The following is a 21,355-nucleotide window of genomic DNA, read 5'->3' as shown; positions in this document are numbered from 1 at the left end:
ACCATTTAACCAACCGATGGGCTAATTTTTCGATCCGTATAAACTGAAAATTAAACAGAAGTATATATTTTCTTATTTAAACCCGTTTTTAGTACGTTTTATTATAAATACTTTTTTATATATTTATTTTTCATGCTGAGGATATTCTCGGCACTCTTTAAACGGCGACTCACCCAACCAGCACGAATCATGAACCACGCAGCATCCGAGCCCAAGGCCGATCAGCCCGAGCACATCAACATCAGCGATTCGACCGACGAGCCATCAGCTAAGCGCATCAAGGAGGATGGCATCAGCACCGGGCCCACTGCGGAGCAGTCTCCAGCAACCACAGTCGCAACTGCGACCACCGGCGACTTCCTGAGGGAAACCGACGTCGGCATAACCGAGTTCATAACCCCCGGCTGGGCGGGCTTTGACGGGATAATCAAGCACCGATTCTCGGACTTTTTTGTCAACGAAATCGACCCACAGGGAAAAGTGATCCACCTAACCTCCTACACGGACGCCAATGACCCAACTCCCGAACCCACCGCGGAGGAAAAAGCCATCGAAGCCATGCAAGTGCCAGAGGACGCCCAGGAGGCATTTGACCAAGCGTTCCCGCGACTGGCCGAGATCATTGGGGAGACGGACGCGCAGGCGATTCGCACCCACCTGGAAGCCAACCCAGAGGGTCGCACGCTCGAGGAGCGCACGCTGAAGCTGGATCGTGATCTGGAAAAAGCGCAGCGCGCCGGAGTGTACCTTGTAACCAAGAACTTCTTAGCCACGCAGTTGACTGTCGAGACAGTCGGCGGGCGGCTGCTTTTTATCCAGCGAGTTTCGGGCCCAGAAGGCGGGCGGAAGGAGTGGAAGAAGGCGCAGCGGGCGCAGCGGCCGCGCGGCTGGGGTGCGCAATGGAAGCATGTGGGGGACCACTGCTATTTTGTCTTGCAGAAGGAAAACGCTGACACTATGGATGTACTGGGCCAAATTGCCCGGCAGCTGCACGTCAGCCCGCGGTCTTTCGGGATGGCTGGGACCAAAGACAAGCGTGGAATCACCGTGCAGCGCTGCTCGGCGTTCAAGGTCGAACACACCCGGTTGATCTGGGCCTCCAAGAAACTGCGCGGCGCGCGCTTGGGGAACTTCAGCTATGCGCAGGCGGAGCTCAAGCTGGGCGACCTCAAGGGCAACCGGTTCTGCATTGTTCTGCGGCATGTGCGCGGCGCCGACGAGCAGTCGCTGGCGCCGGTGCTGGAGGGGATCAGGCAAACGGGGTTTGTCAATTACTATGGGATGCAGCGTTTTGGTACGCAGAGCGTGGCATCGCATACGGTTGGACTGGCGATGCTGAAGAGCCAGTGGAAGCAGGCTGTTGAGCTTGTGTTGTGCCCGCGCGCTGGTGATGCTAAGGATATGGCTGGGGCGCGCGCGCTCTGGGCCGACGGCCAGATTTCCGAGGCTCTTGCAGCGTTGCCCAACAGGGGCGCACTGGCCGAGCGCAGCATCCTACAGGACCTTGTCCAGCAGCAGCAGAAGGCCGGTGTGAGTAATTGGGCGGCTGGGTTTGCGTGTATTCCGCGCAATCTGCGTCTGATGTACGTGCACGCGTACCAGTCATATGTGTGGAACACGGCGGCGAGCCGGCGACTGCAGCTGTACGGTGTTTCAGGGGCGGTTCCGGGCGACCTTGTGGTGGAGGCCGGCGATCTGGCGCCGGACGCAGGACGGGTGCAACCGGTGGTGGTGACAGCAGAGACAGCACACCAGTACTCGATCTACGACGTCGTCCTGCCGCTGCCCGGCTGGGACGTCCGGTACCCGGAGAACCAGGTGGCAGCAGTGTACAATGACATTATGGGCAAGGACGGAATGTCCCCTGAGCGCATGGCGGAGCACCCGATGAAGGAATACAGGCTGGCTGGGGCTTACCGCCATGTGGTTATTCGGCCTAGGGACTTTAGCCACCAGTGGATGCGCTATCGCGACGATAAGCTGCCCCTGGCGAGATCCGATTCGGACCGCATTGAGGGAAAGCATGAGCCTGAGTCGATTGAGTTTGGCGAGCTGGTGGCGCTAAAACTTGAGTTTGATTTGCCCTCTAGCGCCTATGCCACAATGCTACTACGCGAGTTGATGCGCCAGGAGACTGCCGCTGGGCATCAGACGACGCTGAGCAATGGGACAAACGAGAACGAATGAATAAATAAAAAACAAGGTGTTTTTTTCTTCTTTTTTGTTATGTATATTTTTGAATTGGTTAAAAAAACTTTCTATATAATATATACATGCTTAATATTACTAATGCAATGAGGCAGCGGCGGCAGCAGCGGCAGCAGAGGCCGGCCAATGAGTCCATGGCGGAGGAAAAGGCGTTCGTGATGTCGGAGCCGCCCACATCGAGCTACGACCTGCAGCAATGGGCCGAAAAGGAGGAGGAAAAGGAAGAGGGTGAGGGGAGCGAGGAAGAACACAAAGTACGGAAAAGCGCCAACATAGCATTGGCGCCCGTAGCAGCAGCAGCAACATGCGACGACACAGACACGCTGCTCAAGCGAGTGTCCTCGATGCCGGGCAACCTGTCACTGTTCCGCGCACACCTGACAAACCCATTGCAGCGGCCGGAGTTTCGTGCAGCGCCGCCATATACCCGGCGGCAGGCGGCGCAGCTTCCAGCTAACGAGTCCGACTCAACACCGGTCTATGGTGCCGTGCTGCTGGGCGTCACCAGCGTAATGTTCGTTCTGCTTATGTATGCGCTGGTGGTGGCCAAGTTCATGCCCAAGACTGGGTTTTGGCTGCTGGACGCGGTGAAAAAAGATGATTACTTTTGCTTGCTCGTGCCGATCACTGGGCTGTCGTTTACATTTGCGGTGTTTTGGAACTGGCTTGGGATGAAGTTCTTTCGGCACAATTAAACAGGGCAAATAGCGATAGGCTTTTTCGCAGGCTTTGGGGCAGGGGGGTTGGATCAAGAAGTGGTGGTTGAGTTGATTTTATCTGCTGCTTTGGGTGTGTGGATTGAGTGAACTGGACCAGGGGATCAAGAGCGGGAGGAGAGAGATAACCGACTTTTTCTATTAATTAATTTTTTGTTTGCATTGGCATTCGATTTCTTTCTCATTCTCATTCTCATTCTCATTCTATTTTTTTTCTTTTAATTGATTATTCGTTTATTTGTTTATCTATTTATTTATAAGCACATCACATCAAAATGAAGCTTATCTTTACCAAGGCCAACACAGTGACACCAGGCGGTGGCCGGCTGCTGCTGCTCCTGCAAACCCTCCACACAAGCACAAGCACAAGCGCAGGCACAAGCGCAAGCACACCGGCGCGACCCCAGGATCAGGTTCAGGTTCAGCCCTTGCGGGCGCCCTCCTCGCCACCACCCACGACCTTTGAGCTTCTCGCGCGGCTGGACCGCAGCGTCCACTGCCAGAACATCCAAGAGACCTGGTACTGGTACCGGCGGCTCCTCAACCGACGCAAACGCGAGCCCACGTTCCCGCCCATCAGAAGCATCAGCAGCGGCGGGATCGTCCCGCGCGCACAGGCCAACAGCACGCAGCCCGTGGATATCCACAGCAAAGTGCTCTCGATCCTCAGCACGCGGAAAATGCACGGGTACACGGAGCGGCACCTGACGGAACTAACAGAAATGATTAAAGCCGTTCTAGGCCACCTGGCGGCCGAGCACCGGCAGCTAACGCCGAACCAGCTCACCCAGCTTCTGGGAGTTTTTGCCACTGCTAAGCGCGGTGAGGCTGCGGATCACCTGTGGCAGTATGCGGCATTGAGCGGGATGGCGCGGGATATTGCCTGTTATAACGCGTATGTCAATGCGAAGATTGAGGCGGGGCAGTATGAGCGGGCATTTGAGGTGCTAAGGGAGGTACGCGAGGGCCACGGTGGCGTCCAGCCCAACACTTATACGCGCACCTGCCTGATCCGCCTTTATGGGCTGACCGGTGATCTGGCAGCAGCCCAGCGCACCTTTGCCTTTGTCCTCGGACAGTCCACCGGCCCAGCAGCAGCAGCAGCCAACGGGGCAGACTACGTGGCGGCGGTGGATGATCGCGGGATGTGCGCGGCCAACACGCACGTGTACACGGCGATGCTGCACGTGCTGGGGATGAACGGGCAGCTGGCGGAAATGCAGCGGCTGTTCCTGCAGATGACCGGGCTGCCCGAGACGCAGAACCTCGGCGAGCTCACCCGCCGCACGGCTGGGCTGGCGCAGCGCACGCAGGGCTCGCTGTGGCCGCGGCGCCAGACGTTGCATGCGCTGGTGCAGTGGCACGCGCGGTACTGGGATCTGCGTGGGGCGCTGCAGTGGGTTGCAGTGATGCACGAGGTGTTCGGAATCAGGCCGGTGCCGAAGACATTCAAGCTGGTGTTGACGCCCGAGAACTGCCTGAGGGACCTCGAGACGTGCGCCGAGGTGGTGCTGGAGATGGAGCACAGGTGGGGCGTGAGGCCGCCAAGGTCCGTGGTGGAGGCCGTGGAGAGGGCCGCAGGGAAGGTCGAGGAGATGAAGGAGATGATCCGGTCGGCAGAGGCGCAGAGCTCGACGCTGTTCCCCGGATCCGCCGTCTGATCTAGCTGATCTAGCCGATCTATCCGATTTAGCCGATCTAGCCGATCTAGCCGATCTAGCTGATCTAGCTGATCTATCTGGTCTATCTGGTCTATCTGGTCTATATGCGAATTTGACCAGGCGCCTTCAATGTGAAGTGGACTTTCTTTAGGAGACTTTTGACTTCTGGTGGATTGTTATTTTGGCTTGCGAAAGAATGCCTGCTGTTTAGATTTGATTTCCCCCTCCTCCTTTATTTCCTGTTACTCTTTGTATGCATTCTTTTAGGGGGGAATGGAGCGCATGGGCTCACTTGTGTGCAAGGGTGCATGTATCTCCGCTCTCTCCCTCTCCCTCTCCCTCTCTCTTTTGGCTTGAATCTCTTTTAAACACGTTAATTCAATACACTTCTACCTGTTTCACAAATGCTGGTGCTTCCGCGGCGTTATGTCCGCGGCATGCTGCCTCTCAGCGGGCTCTCGCTCCTTCTGCTTATCCTATACTCCAACCAAGCTGTCCTGCCTTTCAATAAGCCGGCGTGGATGCCGCTTTTCGGCGAGCCGACACCGCCGACGTCGCGCGACCTGCCTCGCCATCACGCACCATTGCCGCGCAATCTCACCCTGCACCTGGTGGCGCACAGCCACTCGGACATTGGGTGGAACTTCAGTTTCCAGGAGTACTACGACCGGTCGGTGCACAGCGTTATGCGCCAGGTGGTTGTGCAGTTGTGGAAGAACGCGCGGCGGCGCTTCACGTGGGGCGACCTGGCGTTTCTCGACCTGTGGATGGACCACGAGGGCGACCAGCCCAACAACGTTCTGCGCGGGCCGGCTGCCCGCTTGACTTGGCGGCAGCTGGTGCGGCGGCTGATAGAGCTGGGCCGGCTGGACGTCGTCGGCGGCACGTATGTCAGCCCGGATGAGGGCCTGGTGTCGTGGTGGGCGAACACAGCCATCGTCGACATCGGCCACCGCACCCTCGCAAAGCACTTCAACGCAACAACGGGCGTGGGCTGGCAAGTGGACAACTTTGGCCACTTTGGGGCCACCCCGCATTTGCTGGCAAGCTCCGGGTACTCCCGAATGGTCCTCGGCCGCATGGCATTCCGCGACCTCTACGAGCTCCGATCACGATCGCAGCTGCAGTTCCTGTGGCAGTCCGCTGCTGCTGGGCACCAGAAGGCCCGGCTGCTGACGCATTTCCTCTCGACACACTATGCGTATTTCAGCAAGGCGTTCTACTTTGACCGCACGGACAAATGCGACGCCGATGCGCTGCGGCAGGAGCTTGTGCGGTATGGGCGGCGCCAGGTTGCGCAGTACCCGGGGCATGGCCATGTGATGGTGATGATGGGCGATGACTTTGCGTATGTGCACGCTGCGCGGTCGTTCGCGTGCCTGGACCGGCTCGTGGGCGATGACGCGGCAATGGGCGTGAGTGTCCGGTACTCGACGCCGTCCGAGTACTTCGACGCCGTGCAGCCGTTCCTCAGGGCGATGGATGCAAGAGCCGGCGGGGGCAAGGGCGGGCTGCGGCTGCACTCCGGCGACTTTTACCCGTACCAGGACCGGCCCTACGAGCAGTACTGGAGCGGCATCCTGGCCACGCGCCCGTACCTCAAGTGGCTCGTCCGCCACACCGAACACGCAGTGCAGCATGCCGAGCAGCTGCTGGCCGCCTGGAATTTCAACCATCCGCCGGGTGGCCTGGCTGGTGGGCTTGAGGACCACTTGGAGTTTGCGCGCAAGCAGGTAGCCATCGGCTACCACCACGACGCCATCACCGGCACTTGCACCGAGCAGACCTTCCACGACTACGCACGCCGCCTACGCGCCGCCTCGCGCATCGCCCTGCGGCTCTCCCACCACCTGCTCAGCCACGGCGCAGCCAACGAAACCCTCGTCCACGACCAGCTTCTCAGCGACCGCACAGCCGAGGACAGCGGGGTTTCCCGTGCTGGCTGGGGCGCGTACAGCACAGCGGCGCAGCCCGAGGACGAGCAGCGGATTGGTGCCCTCGACGGCGTGCACATCCATCCGCGCGACCATTTGGAGGTGCCCCCGGAGCTGTGCTCCTCCTCTCCCCCCTCTGGGCTGCAGCAGGCGTGTGTGGGCGCGCGAATTGTTGTGTCCAACGCCGGGCTGTTGTCTGCTCAGGACCAGGTTGTGCGCATGCGCCTGCATACCCTGGACGCTGCCCTGGTGGACACCGAGACCGGGCAAAGGCTTGTGCCTGCTGACGTTGATGTGGTTGAGGATGGGCAGGGGTTTAGTGTGGCGTTTTTGGCGCGTCAGTTGCCGCCGCTTGGATCCCGCGCCTACCACCTTGTCAGCACCGCCGCTGACAGTCCTGCTGCTGGTAGTTCTGCTGCAAATAGCTCTGCTGCCGATAGCCCTGCTGTCGATAGCTCTGCTGCTGCTGGCAATTCCAACGATACGCTGCGCAGTTGCCTGCGGCCCCCCACCGCCAATGCTGCTGCCGGTGGAGTCTCGGGTGTGTTGCTGCAAAAGAACGGCACCCGCGTGCACCTCTCAATCATCAGCAACCGCGTACGCATTGCCGTCCGCCATCAGAGCGGCGTGGAGCGCGTGGTTTGGCATGAGTTGCGCCAGTACTTTGCCAACCCGCAGGTGCAGGCATCTGGCGCCTACATTATGCACTCATTCATGCTGATGTACGGCATTGTCTTTTATGTGTTTGCCTGTGCGCTGTGCGCCGGGCTTGGCTGCGCCCAGGCTGCTCGGAAGTATCCAAAGCTTGCGTGGCTGCAGGGTCCGGACGTGGCAGGTGCGCTGTGGCGGAGCTGCCGGGGTGGGGAGCGAGCGGGTAAGGGGTGTTGGTTGGAGCTGGACAGACTGGGCGCAGGGCCGGGGCTGAGGGGCGACTCGGAGGACAGCGGTCGCTCGCTGGTTGGCGTTGCTGAGGAGGAGGAGGAGGAAAAGGCAAAAGAGAGGCCTCGCGAGCGTAGCAGCAGCATTGGCAGCAACGGGATCAGCGCTCTTGCCCTGGGGCTTGCGACCGGGCTCCTGTTTACCTACGCGGTGGCACAAAAGGCCAGCATCGACCTGCTAACAGAATGGACCACAGGGGCGCCTAGCCTCGTTTGGCTGGCAATCCCGGCCTTCCTCTACGCACACATGCTCTCTAGCACGTTGCGGTGGCCCCCAGGCACCGCCTCCTTGTTTATCGCCGCCGCCGCATTGGCCACCGCCCTGGCGCTCTTCCGCTTCCCCACGTGGCAGTCGCGGCCGCTGCACCGCGCAGCCGACCCACCAATGCGCTTTACTGTGGACCACGGCGTGCTCTGCGACACCGCGCGCGTGGCCATTGGGCCCATCGGGACCATCGGCACCGTTGCGTATGCTTTGTGCATGGACCACGCGCCGCTGCTGCGCGTCACCGCCCTGGTGTCTGCTGGGCGCAACCGCGAGCTTGTCGGCCAGTTCCGCCTCGAAACTACGCCTACCAGCCTCGGCAGCGCCCTGGGCAACGTCCTGGCCAGCGGGTGTCGCTTCAGTATTTTTGACGGTATTGCTGTGACCCACCGCCAGTACAGTCGGTGGACGCCGGTGCCCGGAAACTACTACCCGGTGGTGTCGCACGTGGCGCTGCGGGACATGCCGCTGACCCTGCATGCGCGCCAGCCAATGGGGGTTACGTGCGTTGCCCCAAACACTCTGGAGCTCATGATGCACCGGAGCATGGAGGGGAACGACTTTCGTGGCTTGGTCCGGCCCTTGGTCGACGATGTGCCGGTGGCCGTGACACATTTTGTTGATTTTGGGGCTGATCCCACCGAGGTGCTACCGAGAAATGAGCGGATCAACTCGCCGCCGCTGGCCTTTGTTATGCCAATGGGGGCGGCGGTGGATTCCTCAGAGCCTGCATCTTCTGATTTATCAGCGACAACATCCCCCTCTTCCTTCTCGTCCTCGGGGCTGTTGCGGCATTTGCGCTTTGTTGGCGCATACGCTGTCGATTCGCAATCCGACAATATTGCCCCAGGGCTTTCCAGCAATACAACCACCCTGCTACCACCGCTGCAGGGTGTGGCTATGTACGTGCGCATCCAGGCTTTGCCTTCGGCACCGCCCGGTGGGGTTGCCGTTCTCGCTGTGGATTTGCTCCGTGAGCTTGGTTTGCTGGGAAACTCTGACGCTAAATATTTGTCCACGTATGTGGTTGTTGGCGGTGATTGGTCGATTGCTCCATTGAGTACAAGGAGGAGAACGGAGACTAAGGTGAATCATGTTATGTTGATGCCTGGGGAACAGAAACTATTCAAATTTACCAAAACTTTTATGTAATAAAAAAGGTTCTATTTTGCTTATTACTTGATGGTCTTTATCTAATTTGTTTATTGTGAGGAAGATCCACGATCTTCGACACGACCCAAATAAAAAATAACAACAGCAACAATATTAAAAAGAAGTTGATGCGCAGTGACGATTTTTAGTCCGATACCCAGCCAATTTCAAGTGAATGGAATTATCAGAGTATATTATTTTTAAAATAAACATAAACTAAATATTGGATCCGTAAACATATTACATGCATATCCCCCTTTTTTAAAATAGAAATCAATTATTCTCTTACAAGAATAAAATAAATAAAAACTTTTTACTCTCCACATGTGAATTTTCATGCATCAATTGGTTTATTCGCTTTTATAATATGCGGCGCACTGAAGAAGAAGAAAAAAGGGCGCACTGTGCAGACTGAACCTAAAAAAAAAACAAAAAAACATGGAATTTTTAGAATATGCAGTTGCTATGTCATTTGCTGCAGCTTGTGCATTCTTTGCATTCTCTGCATTTTCTGCATTTTGGCAAAAATAAAAAACAATTACTTTTTTGCCCACACAAAAAACTCTGATGTTTCTATTCGTTAAGTGGCGGTCACTGAATTGAGAAGAAGAAAAAGAAGCCAACTACAAGTCTGTGGTGTCCTTGCATAAACTTTTTACTGTCATTTCCCTGATGTGAATGGTATTCCTCACAGGTTTTATAAAGAGTGGAGAGACTGGGTTTTTCTTTTTTTAAATCTGCATTCAGCCAACGACTCAACCCCAAAAACTATGCATGAATTAAAGAAAAGCGGAATATAAAAAATAAATAAAAAATATTGGTCGTACAAGCTCAATGCTCCGCTCTGCACATCTTTTTTTTATTCTCCTTTGAAAGTTGGATTTTCCCCCCTTATTTAAAAACCTTCCCTCCCCTCCCCCAAAAACCCGTCCAATTCTTTTTTAGGAAAATCTAATAAAAAAAAGATATTTTTCTTCTTTTTTCAATCAACTATAACGCTATAACACTAACATTAATCCGAATATTTTCTTTTCAGCATCATCATTATCAAACAACAAAAACAACAAAAACAACAAAAACAACAACAAAAAGGAAACAATATAAATATTATATCTTTTTTCTTTTTCCCCTTTTTCAACTTTCAATCGCTTCTTTTTTATCTATACATTCTTTCTATTTTCTCTCCCCTCTCCCTCCCTCCACCTCTCTTCCTTCCCTCTTTTTTATTCTTATTTCATTCCTTTTCTTTCACGCCCCCCCCTCTCCCCTTCTTTTTTAGACATATCCTCCTTCATTTACGCATACCATCACGCTACACTATAAATTAAACTTCATTCATTCATTCTACTTTTACACTCATACGCTCTTTTCTTCCATTTTTCTTCCTTTCTTTCAAAAAAACCCCCTTTATTTCTATCGCTTTACCTCTCTTTCCACACAAACATTCGAGTTCACAGACCAAAATTCAGGTAATGTTGGTTAACACTTCCGAACAACAGGCGCATCATCACGCGACAGCAAAATGCCTACGCGCCACAGCCTCAGAACCGCCACAGTTATCATCTAGACCGCCGCCACCAGCACACCTGTTCTGCTCCGCAATGACAGTGATGATGATCAACAGCAGCATATTCACACGCTTCCTCCTGCCCACCCGGCTATTCGCATCCGCAATACTCCCACTGTCACTGTCGCCAGAATCCACAGCAACAACAACAGAAACGGCTTCATCCTTGACGTCCATCACTAAATATCTCTGGGCATCCCTGTGTTCTGCATGCAAATGGGCTTCGACAGCTGCCACAACCAGCCAGATCAACGACAGCAATAGCAGCAGCAGCAGCATACTCGGCAGTGAATTACACACTTCTCCACCAGAATACTCCTCCGACCTTAAATACGGCTTCCTACAGGGAACATTCGGGCTCCCCTATGGCGGGTACATAGTGAGGCCGGCTTACGGACTGCGCACAACACTAACATTGACGGACTCCGCCAGCATGTTCAGCGTCTTCGGCACTAAGCAGGAGATAATATCCTACCTGCGGTCCATGCAAACCATGGTGTTTACGAAAATGACTGCGCGCACATACACCAGCGACATTGTCGTCGAACTGTACCGCACAACTGAGCATAATCAAATGACCCTTTTGCGCAGACTGTTGGATTTCTCACCGCAGAGGCAGTTAGTTATACGGGCGGGGAGATCATTTACGCCGTCGGATTTTAAACCCTTGGTTAGAATCCAGGCACCGCAAGGCTTGAGACTGTGTGAGATTGCGGGGATTCTGGAGGATACCGCTGGGGGAGCGGCTGCGGCTGCGGTGGCTCCGTTGGGTGGGAAAAAATTTGCTGTTAATTTGACCAGGGATAAGGAGCTGAATATTAGAGTCATGGGAAGATTGCGATCTGCTTCATCTTCTGTTGCGCTTCTGGGTGGTCGAGATGAAGGATCGCTTGCATGCTTTGATGGTTCTTCTTCTGACTGTGCTGCGCTTTTGCCGCCTTATGAAATATGCCTAAATGGATTACCACCTGCTTATTCTTTGTGAATAAAAAATAGGATGTGTTGTGTTTTCTTGGTTTCTTTATTTGTCTTTACCTTTGTTTTATTTGTCTAATTTAACAAACAATTATATTATTGCTTTTTAATTACAAAAGACTACTTTAAAAATGTTTGGTTTTTTTATATTTTTTTTACAGAATTACTTTTTCTTTGGTGGAGTATAGTTTACTATTTTTAATTCCGTATTGATAAAGTAATAAAGCTTGCAATTCGGGTTAGTACTAAACTCAACCAGTTTTCTACTTTTTATCTGCTCTAGTTCCTCACGTTTCTTTTCAATACTTTTGAAATTTCCCGGTCTGATTTCAAAAGTATGTGTTAACGTTTTTATCTTTTCAGCTTTTTCATTTGCCGATATAATGCCCAACGACTTGATCCATCGGTCTGTAAGCTTGTCCACCTGTTTGAGCATCCATTCGATAGTATGGCTGTTGTTGATAGTGTGAGTGACTTTGGGGAGTCCCTCGAATGAAATATTCAGTTTCATTGATTTACAGAATTAATTGATGCAAAAAAAGATGGAGGGGTTATTTTCTTGTTGGAACTATATTTTTTTAATTCTTGTCCAATATATTCATTTCGCTCTCGTTTTTATACTAAAAACAGAATGTTTTTTTTGCAGGTGCTATGCTTCTTGTTATAATTTCTATTAGTGCTTTATTTTGTTCTTGCCATAGTCAACTGTGGAATAAATTGAAAATGATTCTTATTTCTTTGTGGCTGTAAATATTTTCTTTCAACCTACTTTCTTTTTTCTTTTCCCTTTCTTTAACTCGCTGCGCAGCCCGAGGACATGGAAGTAGATGATGAAGTTGAGAATTGTGAAACAATTTTCTCTCTGTATCCCAACTGATATAGGGTACTAATTGGATTATGTAGGATCAAATCAGGTGCCAATATTGTCATCTGGGTATGCTTCCTGTTTTATAGCGCACGCGCACGAGCGCGCATAACGTAAAGACCACAACATTGACATATCAGAGACTTGGAATACTTGCAGAAAAACCGGTTCTCGTCAACAGAGTGTACAACTGGCAAATTGCTCAACGAGGGTAACAAGACACATATATAAGACGAGGCTGGCACCGGTAGCACTTTTGTAATGGTGTTAGAAAAGTAGTGTTTTTATAAATGGGGTTTAATACTAATATTTCTATAATGCACCTTTACCCCTCTTCTCATAAAAAAATTAAATGCAACTCAATTGCAAATCCCCCTCTTTTACCCAGTTTTATGGAGTATTTTTGCTAATTGCCAAAAAAAAACAAATTGCTTCTCGCAAATGCAAAAAAAAACATATACGTGTGTGCGTATGTGCAATTCCATATATAAACTTATTTTAAGAAAAGCCGCCAATACTTGAAACCTTCTAATTCGGCATTTGTTATAATTCTAAAGACATACACACACACACATATATATATATATTTAACACTAAGGTAATTCATTGTTATATAAGTTTATTAAGTATTTAAAGCTATAAAAATAAAAATAAAAATATCATTATTAAACAATTAAACAATTAACGGATTTATATATTATAAAACTCATACACTGTTATGATAAGCAAACTCCTCGCTTCAGTATATCATTGGTTATAAGTATATGTCATCGGAAACTTAAAACAAATCTAAAATTGGTGATGATATTGCACAGACCGAAGATATGGAAGTGGATGTTGAGGTCGAGAATCGCAAAACAGGTTTTCACCTGCGTACCGATTGATAGGAAGCTAATTGGATCATACAGGCGTAAATTAGGGAAGCATTACATTGATGCCCAAACATGCTACCCACTTTGCAATGCACACGCACGAAAACCACAACATTGACTTGCCAAGATACCGGTTTGCTCGCAGAAGATCCAGTTCTCATCAACGGAGCGCACAAATGACAATATGCACAACAAAGGCAACGAGGCACATATATAAGATGAGGCCGGCTCTAGTAGTGTTTTAGAAACATTAGTAATAAAACCTTTTATAAAATCACCCCCATCTTTTAACACTAGACAACTAGTGCTCCTCACACCCCCTCTTACTATAACAGAAATAATATTAAATGTATATTTAACATACATACTGTAGTTTATAAATGCGTTTGCTTCTGTATCTCAATATTAATACAAATTAATTTGCGTACAAAAATAGTGTGTAATTGTAAAACTAAAATTGTAATAAAAATAATGACAGTACACGATACTTAGGATTTATACTTTTCTTTTATAAATATTATGATATAGTAGATTGGTAAATTTATAGCTAGATATATTTTAAAAAATGGGGATTCATATGTATTGGCAAACAAAATTCAAAGTTCATCAATACATATTCTCGTACAATTCACTTAAAGCCAGCACATTTATTTTCCCCCGTGTAATGCTTGTCTATTTTAATTTATTTGCACTTATTATTTTTATATTTACAACGCTTGCCATTTTGTCCTACTCTACAAATTAATGTACTACTTTTAGCTCAGTAAAAACCTTGGTAACTTTGGCTGCCGGGTGAGTAGTTTTACTTTTTACCATTTGTCTAGCTTGTGACATCTTCAAGCTAAGCTAGCATGTTTAAGTCATAGCAAAATTAAATTTTTAGCTGTCAATTTGTGCGGCTCTTAGTATTGTAAATATATTGCACCAGCAAGTGGACAAAGAATACAAAATATAAAATATGTGAACATGTTTTATTTATTACACTTATTGTGATTCCAAACAATTTTTTGTTTTCTAATGAGCTGAGCAAATGGACAGATGGACAAATTAGCCAAATAAAAAATATTTTTTGCGTTTGTTGTGATTTGAGGGAAATATTAGTCACCTAATGTTACAAGTATACTTTTTATTATCAAGAGAATCAAAAGTAGAACAAGGACCAGACTTGTCTTATATATGTATCTTGTTGCCTTTGTTTTGCACTTCTTGAATTGTACACTCCATTGGCGAGAACTGGTTCTTCTGCAAGCAGACCAATATATTGGCATGCCAATGTTGTGATCTTCACGTAAGCGCGTTAACGCATGTACATTGTAGAATGGGGAGCATATCCGTGTGTCATTATTATGTCCCCTGACTTGCTCCCACATGGTACCATCTGCACCCTATCAATTGGCATGCGGATAGAGGCTCAATTCACGATTCTCAACCTCGACATCCACTTCCATGTCCTCGGGCTGCCCAACAGCTGTAGCCATTATTTTCTCTAATATATAGTTTATCGCATTTACTATTAAATATTTTATATTTCATGTGCACGTTTCAATTTAGCATTAGTATTTGAATGTAAATAATTTATAGTAAATATGTAAAAAATATATTTCAAAATTAACCTCCCTAAAAATAAACAAATTAGCTAGTTCATCGCGTTTGGCTCGCTGCTCTCAGTTCCTGTCTTGTTCAATAATTCTCGGCAACACTCAGCAGCATCCTCCAACATGGCCAACAGCTCTTTGGCAATAGTTGGTGCCATGTCAGCACGCACCTTAAACGGATCGATCATTGGAGTGTCCATAGCTTCTTGCCATTCAACCAACAATGCAAATATGGATGACGAAGAAAGTGAACTGGGCGTGACTTTTGAGGCGGATGATTCACAGTTGCCATGGTTAAAAGGCTGTTTCATATTTGCACCCCTGCCATTCTCACTGCATCCCGCATTGTCGATTAGAATATTGCGCATCATGCTCAACAACCCTGCAAGAACATTGATATAATCCACCCTAATATCAAACTGGTTGAGGATAGATTTAAAACTGGAACTGCTGTCCAAATCGCCACGCTTGTAGCTGGCAATGTCCTTCAATGTTGTGCCGTCAACCCAATACTTGATTTTAGCAGCTGCAATCCTTCTGTGCTCATCTGCGTCACTGTCATGTTTAGGCGTGCCATTGAGCCCAAATGTCCCGAGCCACACCAAGACATAAATCAGTGCCTCCCAGTCGTCAAGCTCGGTACGCCTGTTGTTGTTGCCCTCGAGGTTGTTCACGCTCATGAAATTCGGTGTGCCGATATGCTCGTTTTGTGGCATCATGTCCAGATTCTCGCAGTCGATTGCATGGTCAAAATCAATCAACATGCCCTTGACGGTGCCATCCACCATACGCTGGAAAAGAAAGTTGCCTGCTGAGATATCACGGTGCAATATATTACAGTGCTCGGCAATGGCGTGGTGAGCGCGCATAGCATCAGCAACAGCGATGATCAGCTCAGGGACAGACTGGAGCTTATCAAGTGGCATGCCAATCGGCGACGTGGCAATGCGCTTGTGTGCACAAAATGGCAGCTTCCGAATCTTCTCGCCGACTGTGACATTGTCAAATAGGTCCCCAAGAATGCTGGGCGTCGTGTCCTCAGTACATGTATTGCTGCTGCAACTCTGGAATTTAATGCGACCGCCGGCTTCGAGGACTGGATATGTGCCCGCAAGCTCTGGATAGCACTCGAGTATCCGGGTGATCTTGCGCAAATGGGCAACCTCGTCGCGCACGTCATTGATACCACTTCCATCAGCCACCTCGGTCCAAGCGTCCTTGATAAAAACGGTGCAGTCCTTGCTTCTGATGCGACTGTCTCTGGTTGGCTTCTTATCCGTTGCTAAAAAGCACCGCGTGAGCCGCCCAAACAAATGACTAGCCTCAGTTAATATGTGGCTACTGTAGAATGTGCGTTCAGTAGATCCAATAGATCCATAAGAACTGGCATTGCCACCGCTGTTGTCCGTGCCATCAGTGCTGTCCGTGGCAACTGTTCTGGGAACCGTAATCTCCCAACAGTCGAGGTCATGCAAGTGCTTAATGCTTGGGTCGAAACCCAGCCGGTGGTCCTCGCTAAAGAACAAATTAACAAACAGCTTGATGACCTCGCCGCGGCCCGCCTCGGTGCAAATGTCCATGGCTTCAGAGACCAGAACAAAGTTGCATCCAAACAAGTATGCCCGGACAGAGCTGCCGCAAATAGTCAGGCCCCACACAAAGCGCCGGTTGGGCTGCGCGCGATAAATGCGGCGACAGTGCTTAGACAGCTGCAACGCGGCATCGTCCACGTCACCCGACGACAAGCCTTGCCCGACCTCGATGGCGGCAAACAGACCGGCGTACCACTCGTCGTTGTTGTCGATTGCGTCTACATTGCCGTCCAACGTTGCCTCGGAGCTGTCGGTCGTAGCGACAGTGGCCAGCGTAGAGTCGATTCCCAAGCCAATCCGAACAGTGGTCTGGCGGGTGCACTCTTCTCTAGTATCTGTAATGCTGACTGGCGCAATGGACGGAATGAGCACCCGGCGTGGCTCGGGGCGTCCTTGCCCTCCCTTGGCATGCTGATGCAGCCCCTGAATAATACGAGATACGAACGAGGTAAATGACTCGGCACCCTTGCTTACGTCGCCAATGCTGCTGCTGTGGCCGCCAGATGTGTGTGCGCCTGTCCACCTGGAAAGCGCATCGTAGTCCTGCCTGAGCCTGCTCGCCAAATAATCAATGGCGGCGTAGTTCGAGCGAGCTAGCCGAACGGGCCAGACCGAGTCGGCGTTGATGAGCTCTTCTATAATAGCCAGGTCGCCAGCCGGCGTGTGCTTGGAGCCAGATGAAAGCTGCCCCATGGCCCGGTAAACAATATCAGCAACCGTGGCCGCCCTCTGCTTGTATTCCGCAGCCACTGGTGCTGCCAGTTTGACGACGCTGGGATGTGGTCCGCTGAGGTGTCGCTTTAACTCGCGCATAGCCGGCTCCATACGCTCAAGCATCTTTTGTCTTTCCGACGAGCTGGGCTTGGCATCAACGTGGGCACTGCTGAGACAAGAGCCGGGTGCTGTGTCGGCCTGCTTGTCACCAGCTGGATTGCCTTCTTTTGTGTTGCTGCCTACAAAACAATTTAAGAATAGTAAAATGCTGTTAGTATGCTGTGAGCGCACCAAAGCACCTTACGCTGGCCGCAAGAATATGTGTCGGCATACGCAACTGTCTGCAAATAAAACAAACACTTACTATCGGACGGCGTAATAGGCACAAGCTGGGCTTTTTTCTGGCGTGGGGCTGCTTTCTTCTTGTACACGTGTTTTCTGTTGTTTTGCGGCTGCGCGGCGTTAGCAGCAGTATCCGCGTTTTTCCTTGCTCTCTTGCCTGACGGTGCCTGCTTGGAGACCGCGGCAGCCTTTCTCTTTGTGTTTGTTGGCTGAGAAGCGTTCATCTGTCGCCTCTGCCGCTTTGCGGTAACTGGCTGCGCACAGTCGTTTTGACGGACTCTCTTTGTCGGCATGTTTAGAATATAAGTGTGAATTAAACAAGAAGGTGATTCTGGTTTGCGAAGCGTGTAACTATTGAAAATATATCAAAAGAATTTGAACGGAGAGGAAAAAGGAAAAAAGAAGAGAAACAGTTATGCGCGTGATGATTTGCAATAACAAAATACAAACAGAATCAATGGTAAATATTTTAATCTTCGCGTTCCGCAACACTAATTCAGGACAGCCGCCTCAACTACCGCGCACGACACAATCCCTCACATTCGGAAACCACCACCACTGTCCCCTCGATAGCTATAAACACAGCTCCGCCGCCCATTGCAAGGGAATTATTGTGGATTACTCGTTTAATGTGTTTCATTGGGTTTTTATAATAATAATCACATTAAGGTACTGTGTCCAAAACTGGTAAATATTTTAGTTTTTGTTTACATTTGGCAAACGAATATTCAGCGCTTGTCTTTTATTTACACTTATTATTCTTTTTGGATCTTGCAAGCAGTTGTATTGCAAGCAGCTTATTTTATCTGCTGTGGCTGGCCCTTCTGCCTGCCGTACGAGTCAAAAACGCAGCGAGTTGCCGTGTAGATATATGGTCGCCAAAAACCTTCTGTGGTCGACTCTTCCTTTTCTATTCTTGTTTTATTTTTTTGCATTTCTGTCGCTGTTCTTGGCGTTAGAGGCGCACAAGTATTCCTTCAAATGGCCTTTTCTCTTCACTTCTTGCTGTAATCCCATTTACTCCTATTTTAGTGCTTGGGCTTTGTCCTTCTCTCTGCCACTCTTTCCTCTTTCTTTCAGTCATTTAACTTTTGCCCATTTGGCACTTTTATTTTCACTTTAACGCTTTTTGAATTTGTGCACTCGAATTTCGGGGTTTTCGTTTGTTTGTTTGCTGCTCCACTGTTGCCCTCGCCAGACCGCTCGTGTGGAGATGCGCTTTCTCTGTCGCGCTCGTGCGCACACTGCCAATCTACCTTTGTCTCACTCTATCGCCGCTCCCTCACACCCGCTCGCTCTGCCGCACTGATAGTCGTTTTGTCTCACTCCACATTGATGCCATCCTTGCGATCTTGCCTCTCATGGTCCCTCTGCCGCTGTGTCTCTTTAGCTACGCGCCAGTATCAGCAGAAGCAACATCACTACCAGCAGCAGCACACAGCTGGCTGGTCTTGAGTCTCTGCCCCAGCTCTCGTTTTGGCTTCTCTCTCATTTTGTTTTTGCTAAGTGCCAACATAACTGGAACCAGCGGCTCTCGATCAACCTCTGCATTGTCATCTTGTTCACTCGCGTCTAGACCCATCTCTTTCGCTCAGTGCTCACACTGCACGTACTTGTCTCACATCTGCTCTGCCTCTCTTTTACGGGCAGATCCTGATTGCTCTCTGCCACTGTTCGCATCGCCTGCTTGCTTTGCACCCCGACCGTGCGAATGGCAGACAATGCGGAGAACGCTTGCTGTTGTTGTTTCTTGTCTGTTGTTTGCGCCTGCATGCCCATTCCGTACTTTGTGGCCTGTGCGCTTGGTGTTTGTCACTTTGTCGTCCTTTGGCCTCGTTGCTCATTGCTAGTGTGTCGCTTCCAGTTTTCGTGATGTTGCTTGCCTATTGTGGTGTGCCCTTTGTCCCCTCCTCTACCTACGCCCACGTTGAGTCCATCTTGTGCTCTTTGGCGCTGCAACCCTGATTTGACTTTACTCTGCCTATGTCTGTCACCGCAGCCCGCTTTACCACTTGTGAGGCTGTGGCCCACGCCTGCCGCCTTTGTCAGCAATTGGGAGCGTCACGCTCCGCACATTCATTCCTACCTGTCATGTCTCTCGCGTCTTTTTTGTTTTTCTCATGCTTTTATTTGTCTCTCTCGGCTTTGCTCTGTTTTTCTTGTTTGCCTGGCTGCCTCTTTTTGCACCTATGTTTGTGCCTGACTGACCCTTGCCCTTGTGAGTGTTTATCGCTGTGCTGGTTTGTTGCTGCTCAAAGAAGACACTTGGAAATTGATGATGGAGCCTAGGACTAAGTGGATATATCGTGACCGGCCGTCTATAAGCCATGGATATCGCCACTGCATGACGTGCATGTCCCTCTCTTTCTCTTGTACACAAACAGACACGCGCACGCATTTGTGTCATTTCATTCTTGCCTTCAGCGACATTGGATCCTGATCGACTCGCAACCTGTGAGCTCACCTCATCTTGCTCAGACATCTCGTACTCTAGCACTACGCGTTGCCATCGCTGCTCTTTCGTTTATTCGGCGACTGTTGTGCACTTCTGCCTTGGTTGGCAGTGGAAGACCGCTCACTCAAGCATGCACATATGCCTGCTTGTCTTGTCTACCTGCACGCTTCACTGGCAGTTGACACTCTCATCACTTGCTCCCACAGTTATCAATAACCATTCATTTAGCGATGACAATTTCCTTTTCCTTTGTCTCAGTTACACGCGCAAATGCTGTGCTGCTTAACTGCTGCTGTCATAAAAGCTGATAACGCATCCTCACCCCACGTTGTGCTGTATCGAATTCGTATTCCTTGGTCATCATTAAACTGTGCTCATCAACCCGAAAACGTTAGCTTTTTTCATTGATTCACATTGTTTTCTAGTTTATTGTATTTGCTATATAAATAAATGCATATTAGATCTACAAATTGCCCGTGCCATTGAAAATTTTCCATATCCAATATTGCCATTAAGTTACGATATATTTTACTATTAATAAATTGGCAATTGCTAAAAAGAATAGTTGATATTTAGATGAAAATGGAAATGATAAATGACTAAGGTAATATAAAATATAATAAAATGACATGACTAAGCATCTGTGCTTGACTCGCTGCTCTCAGTTCCTGCCTTGTTCAATAATTCTCGGCAACGCTCAGCGACATTCTCCAAAATGGCCAATAGTTCCTTGGCAATAGTTGGTGCTATGTCAGCACGCGCTTCAAACGGATCAATCATTGAAGTGTTCATAGCATCTTGCTGTTGAACCGGAAATGCGAATTTGGATAATGGAGAAAGTGAACTGGGCGTACCTTTTGAGGCGGATGGTTCACAGTTGCCATGGTTAAAAGGCTGTTTCATATTTGCGCCCCTGCCATCCTCGCTGCATCCTGCATTGTCGATTAGAGTATTGCGCATCATAATCAACAACCCTGCAAGAACATTGATACGATCCACACTACTATCAAACTGGTTGAGGATAGATTTGAAACTGGAACTGCTGTCCAAATCGCCGCGCTTGTAGCTGGCGATGTCCTCCAATGTTTTGCCGCTAACCCAATACTTGATTTTAGCAGCCCGGCCATTTGCGCCTTTAAAGCCATATGTCCCAATCCAAATTAAGACATAAATCAGCGTCTCCCAGTCGTCGAGCTCGGTGCGTGGGAGCTGGCTTCTCTCTAAGGCATGGATGCACATAAACGGGAGAGTACCTGTGCGCTCATCATGTGGAGTATGAGGGCCCTTTGAGGAATTGACTGCGTGATCAAAGTCAACCAGCATACCCTTGGCGGTTCCATCATTCATGCGCTGGAACAGAATGTTTCCTGGCATAACATCGCGGTGCAGGATGTGGCAATGCTCGACAATAGCGCGGTGAGCACGCATGGCGTCGGCAACGACAATGATGAGTTCTGGCACAGACTTGAGCATATTGAGCGGCTTTCCAATTGGTGACATGGCA

General features: G+C 49.8%; 2 protein-coding genes across 2 annotated transcripts; one reads left to right on the top strand and one right to left on the bottom strand.

Annotated features, from left to right (window-relative positions):
• Positions 1–16,863: 16,863 nt before the first annotated feature.
• BX661DRAFT_191335 (uncharacterized protein) lies at positions 16,864–17,689 on the bottom strand (the record flags this gene model as incomplete). Its single annotated transcript, XM_051537675.1, has 2 exons — positions 16,864–17,293; positions 17,419–17,689. Coding segments are annotated over 2 exons (701 nt in total), but the record flags the coding sequence as incomplete, so codon positions are not given.
• A 949-nt stretch (positions 17,690–18,638) lies between these two features.
• Positions 18,639–19,366, top strand: BX661DRAFT_19352 (uncharacterized protein). The gene has a single exon (XM_051537784.1). It carries the CDS (start codon positions 18,758–18,760, stop codon positions 19,244–19,246), a length of 489 nt encoding a protein of 162 aa, XP_051388425.1. The 5' UTR covers positions 18,639–18,757; the 3' UTR covers positions 19,247–19,366.
• The last annotated feature ends 1,989 nt before the right edge of the window (positions 19,367–21,355 follow it).

The sequence above is a fragment of the Kickxella alabastrina genome, assembly GCF_025024165.1.
Source record: "Kickxella alabastrina strain RSA 675 chromosome Unknown BX661scaffold_114, whole genome shotgun sequence".
NCBI lineage: Eukaryota > Fungi > Kickxellomycota > Kickxellomycetes > Kickxellales > Kickxellaceae > Kickxella > Kickxella alabastrina.
Note: the sequence above shows the minus strand (reverse complement) of the source record. Positions and strands in the feature narration are given on the sequence as shown.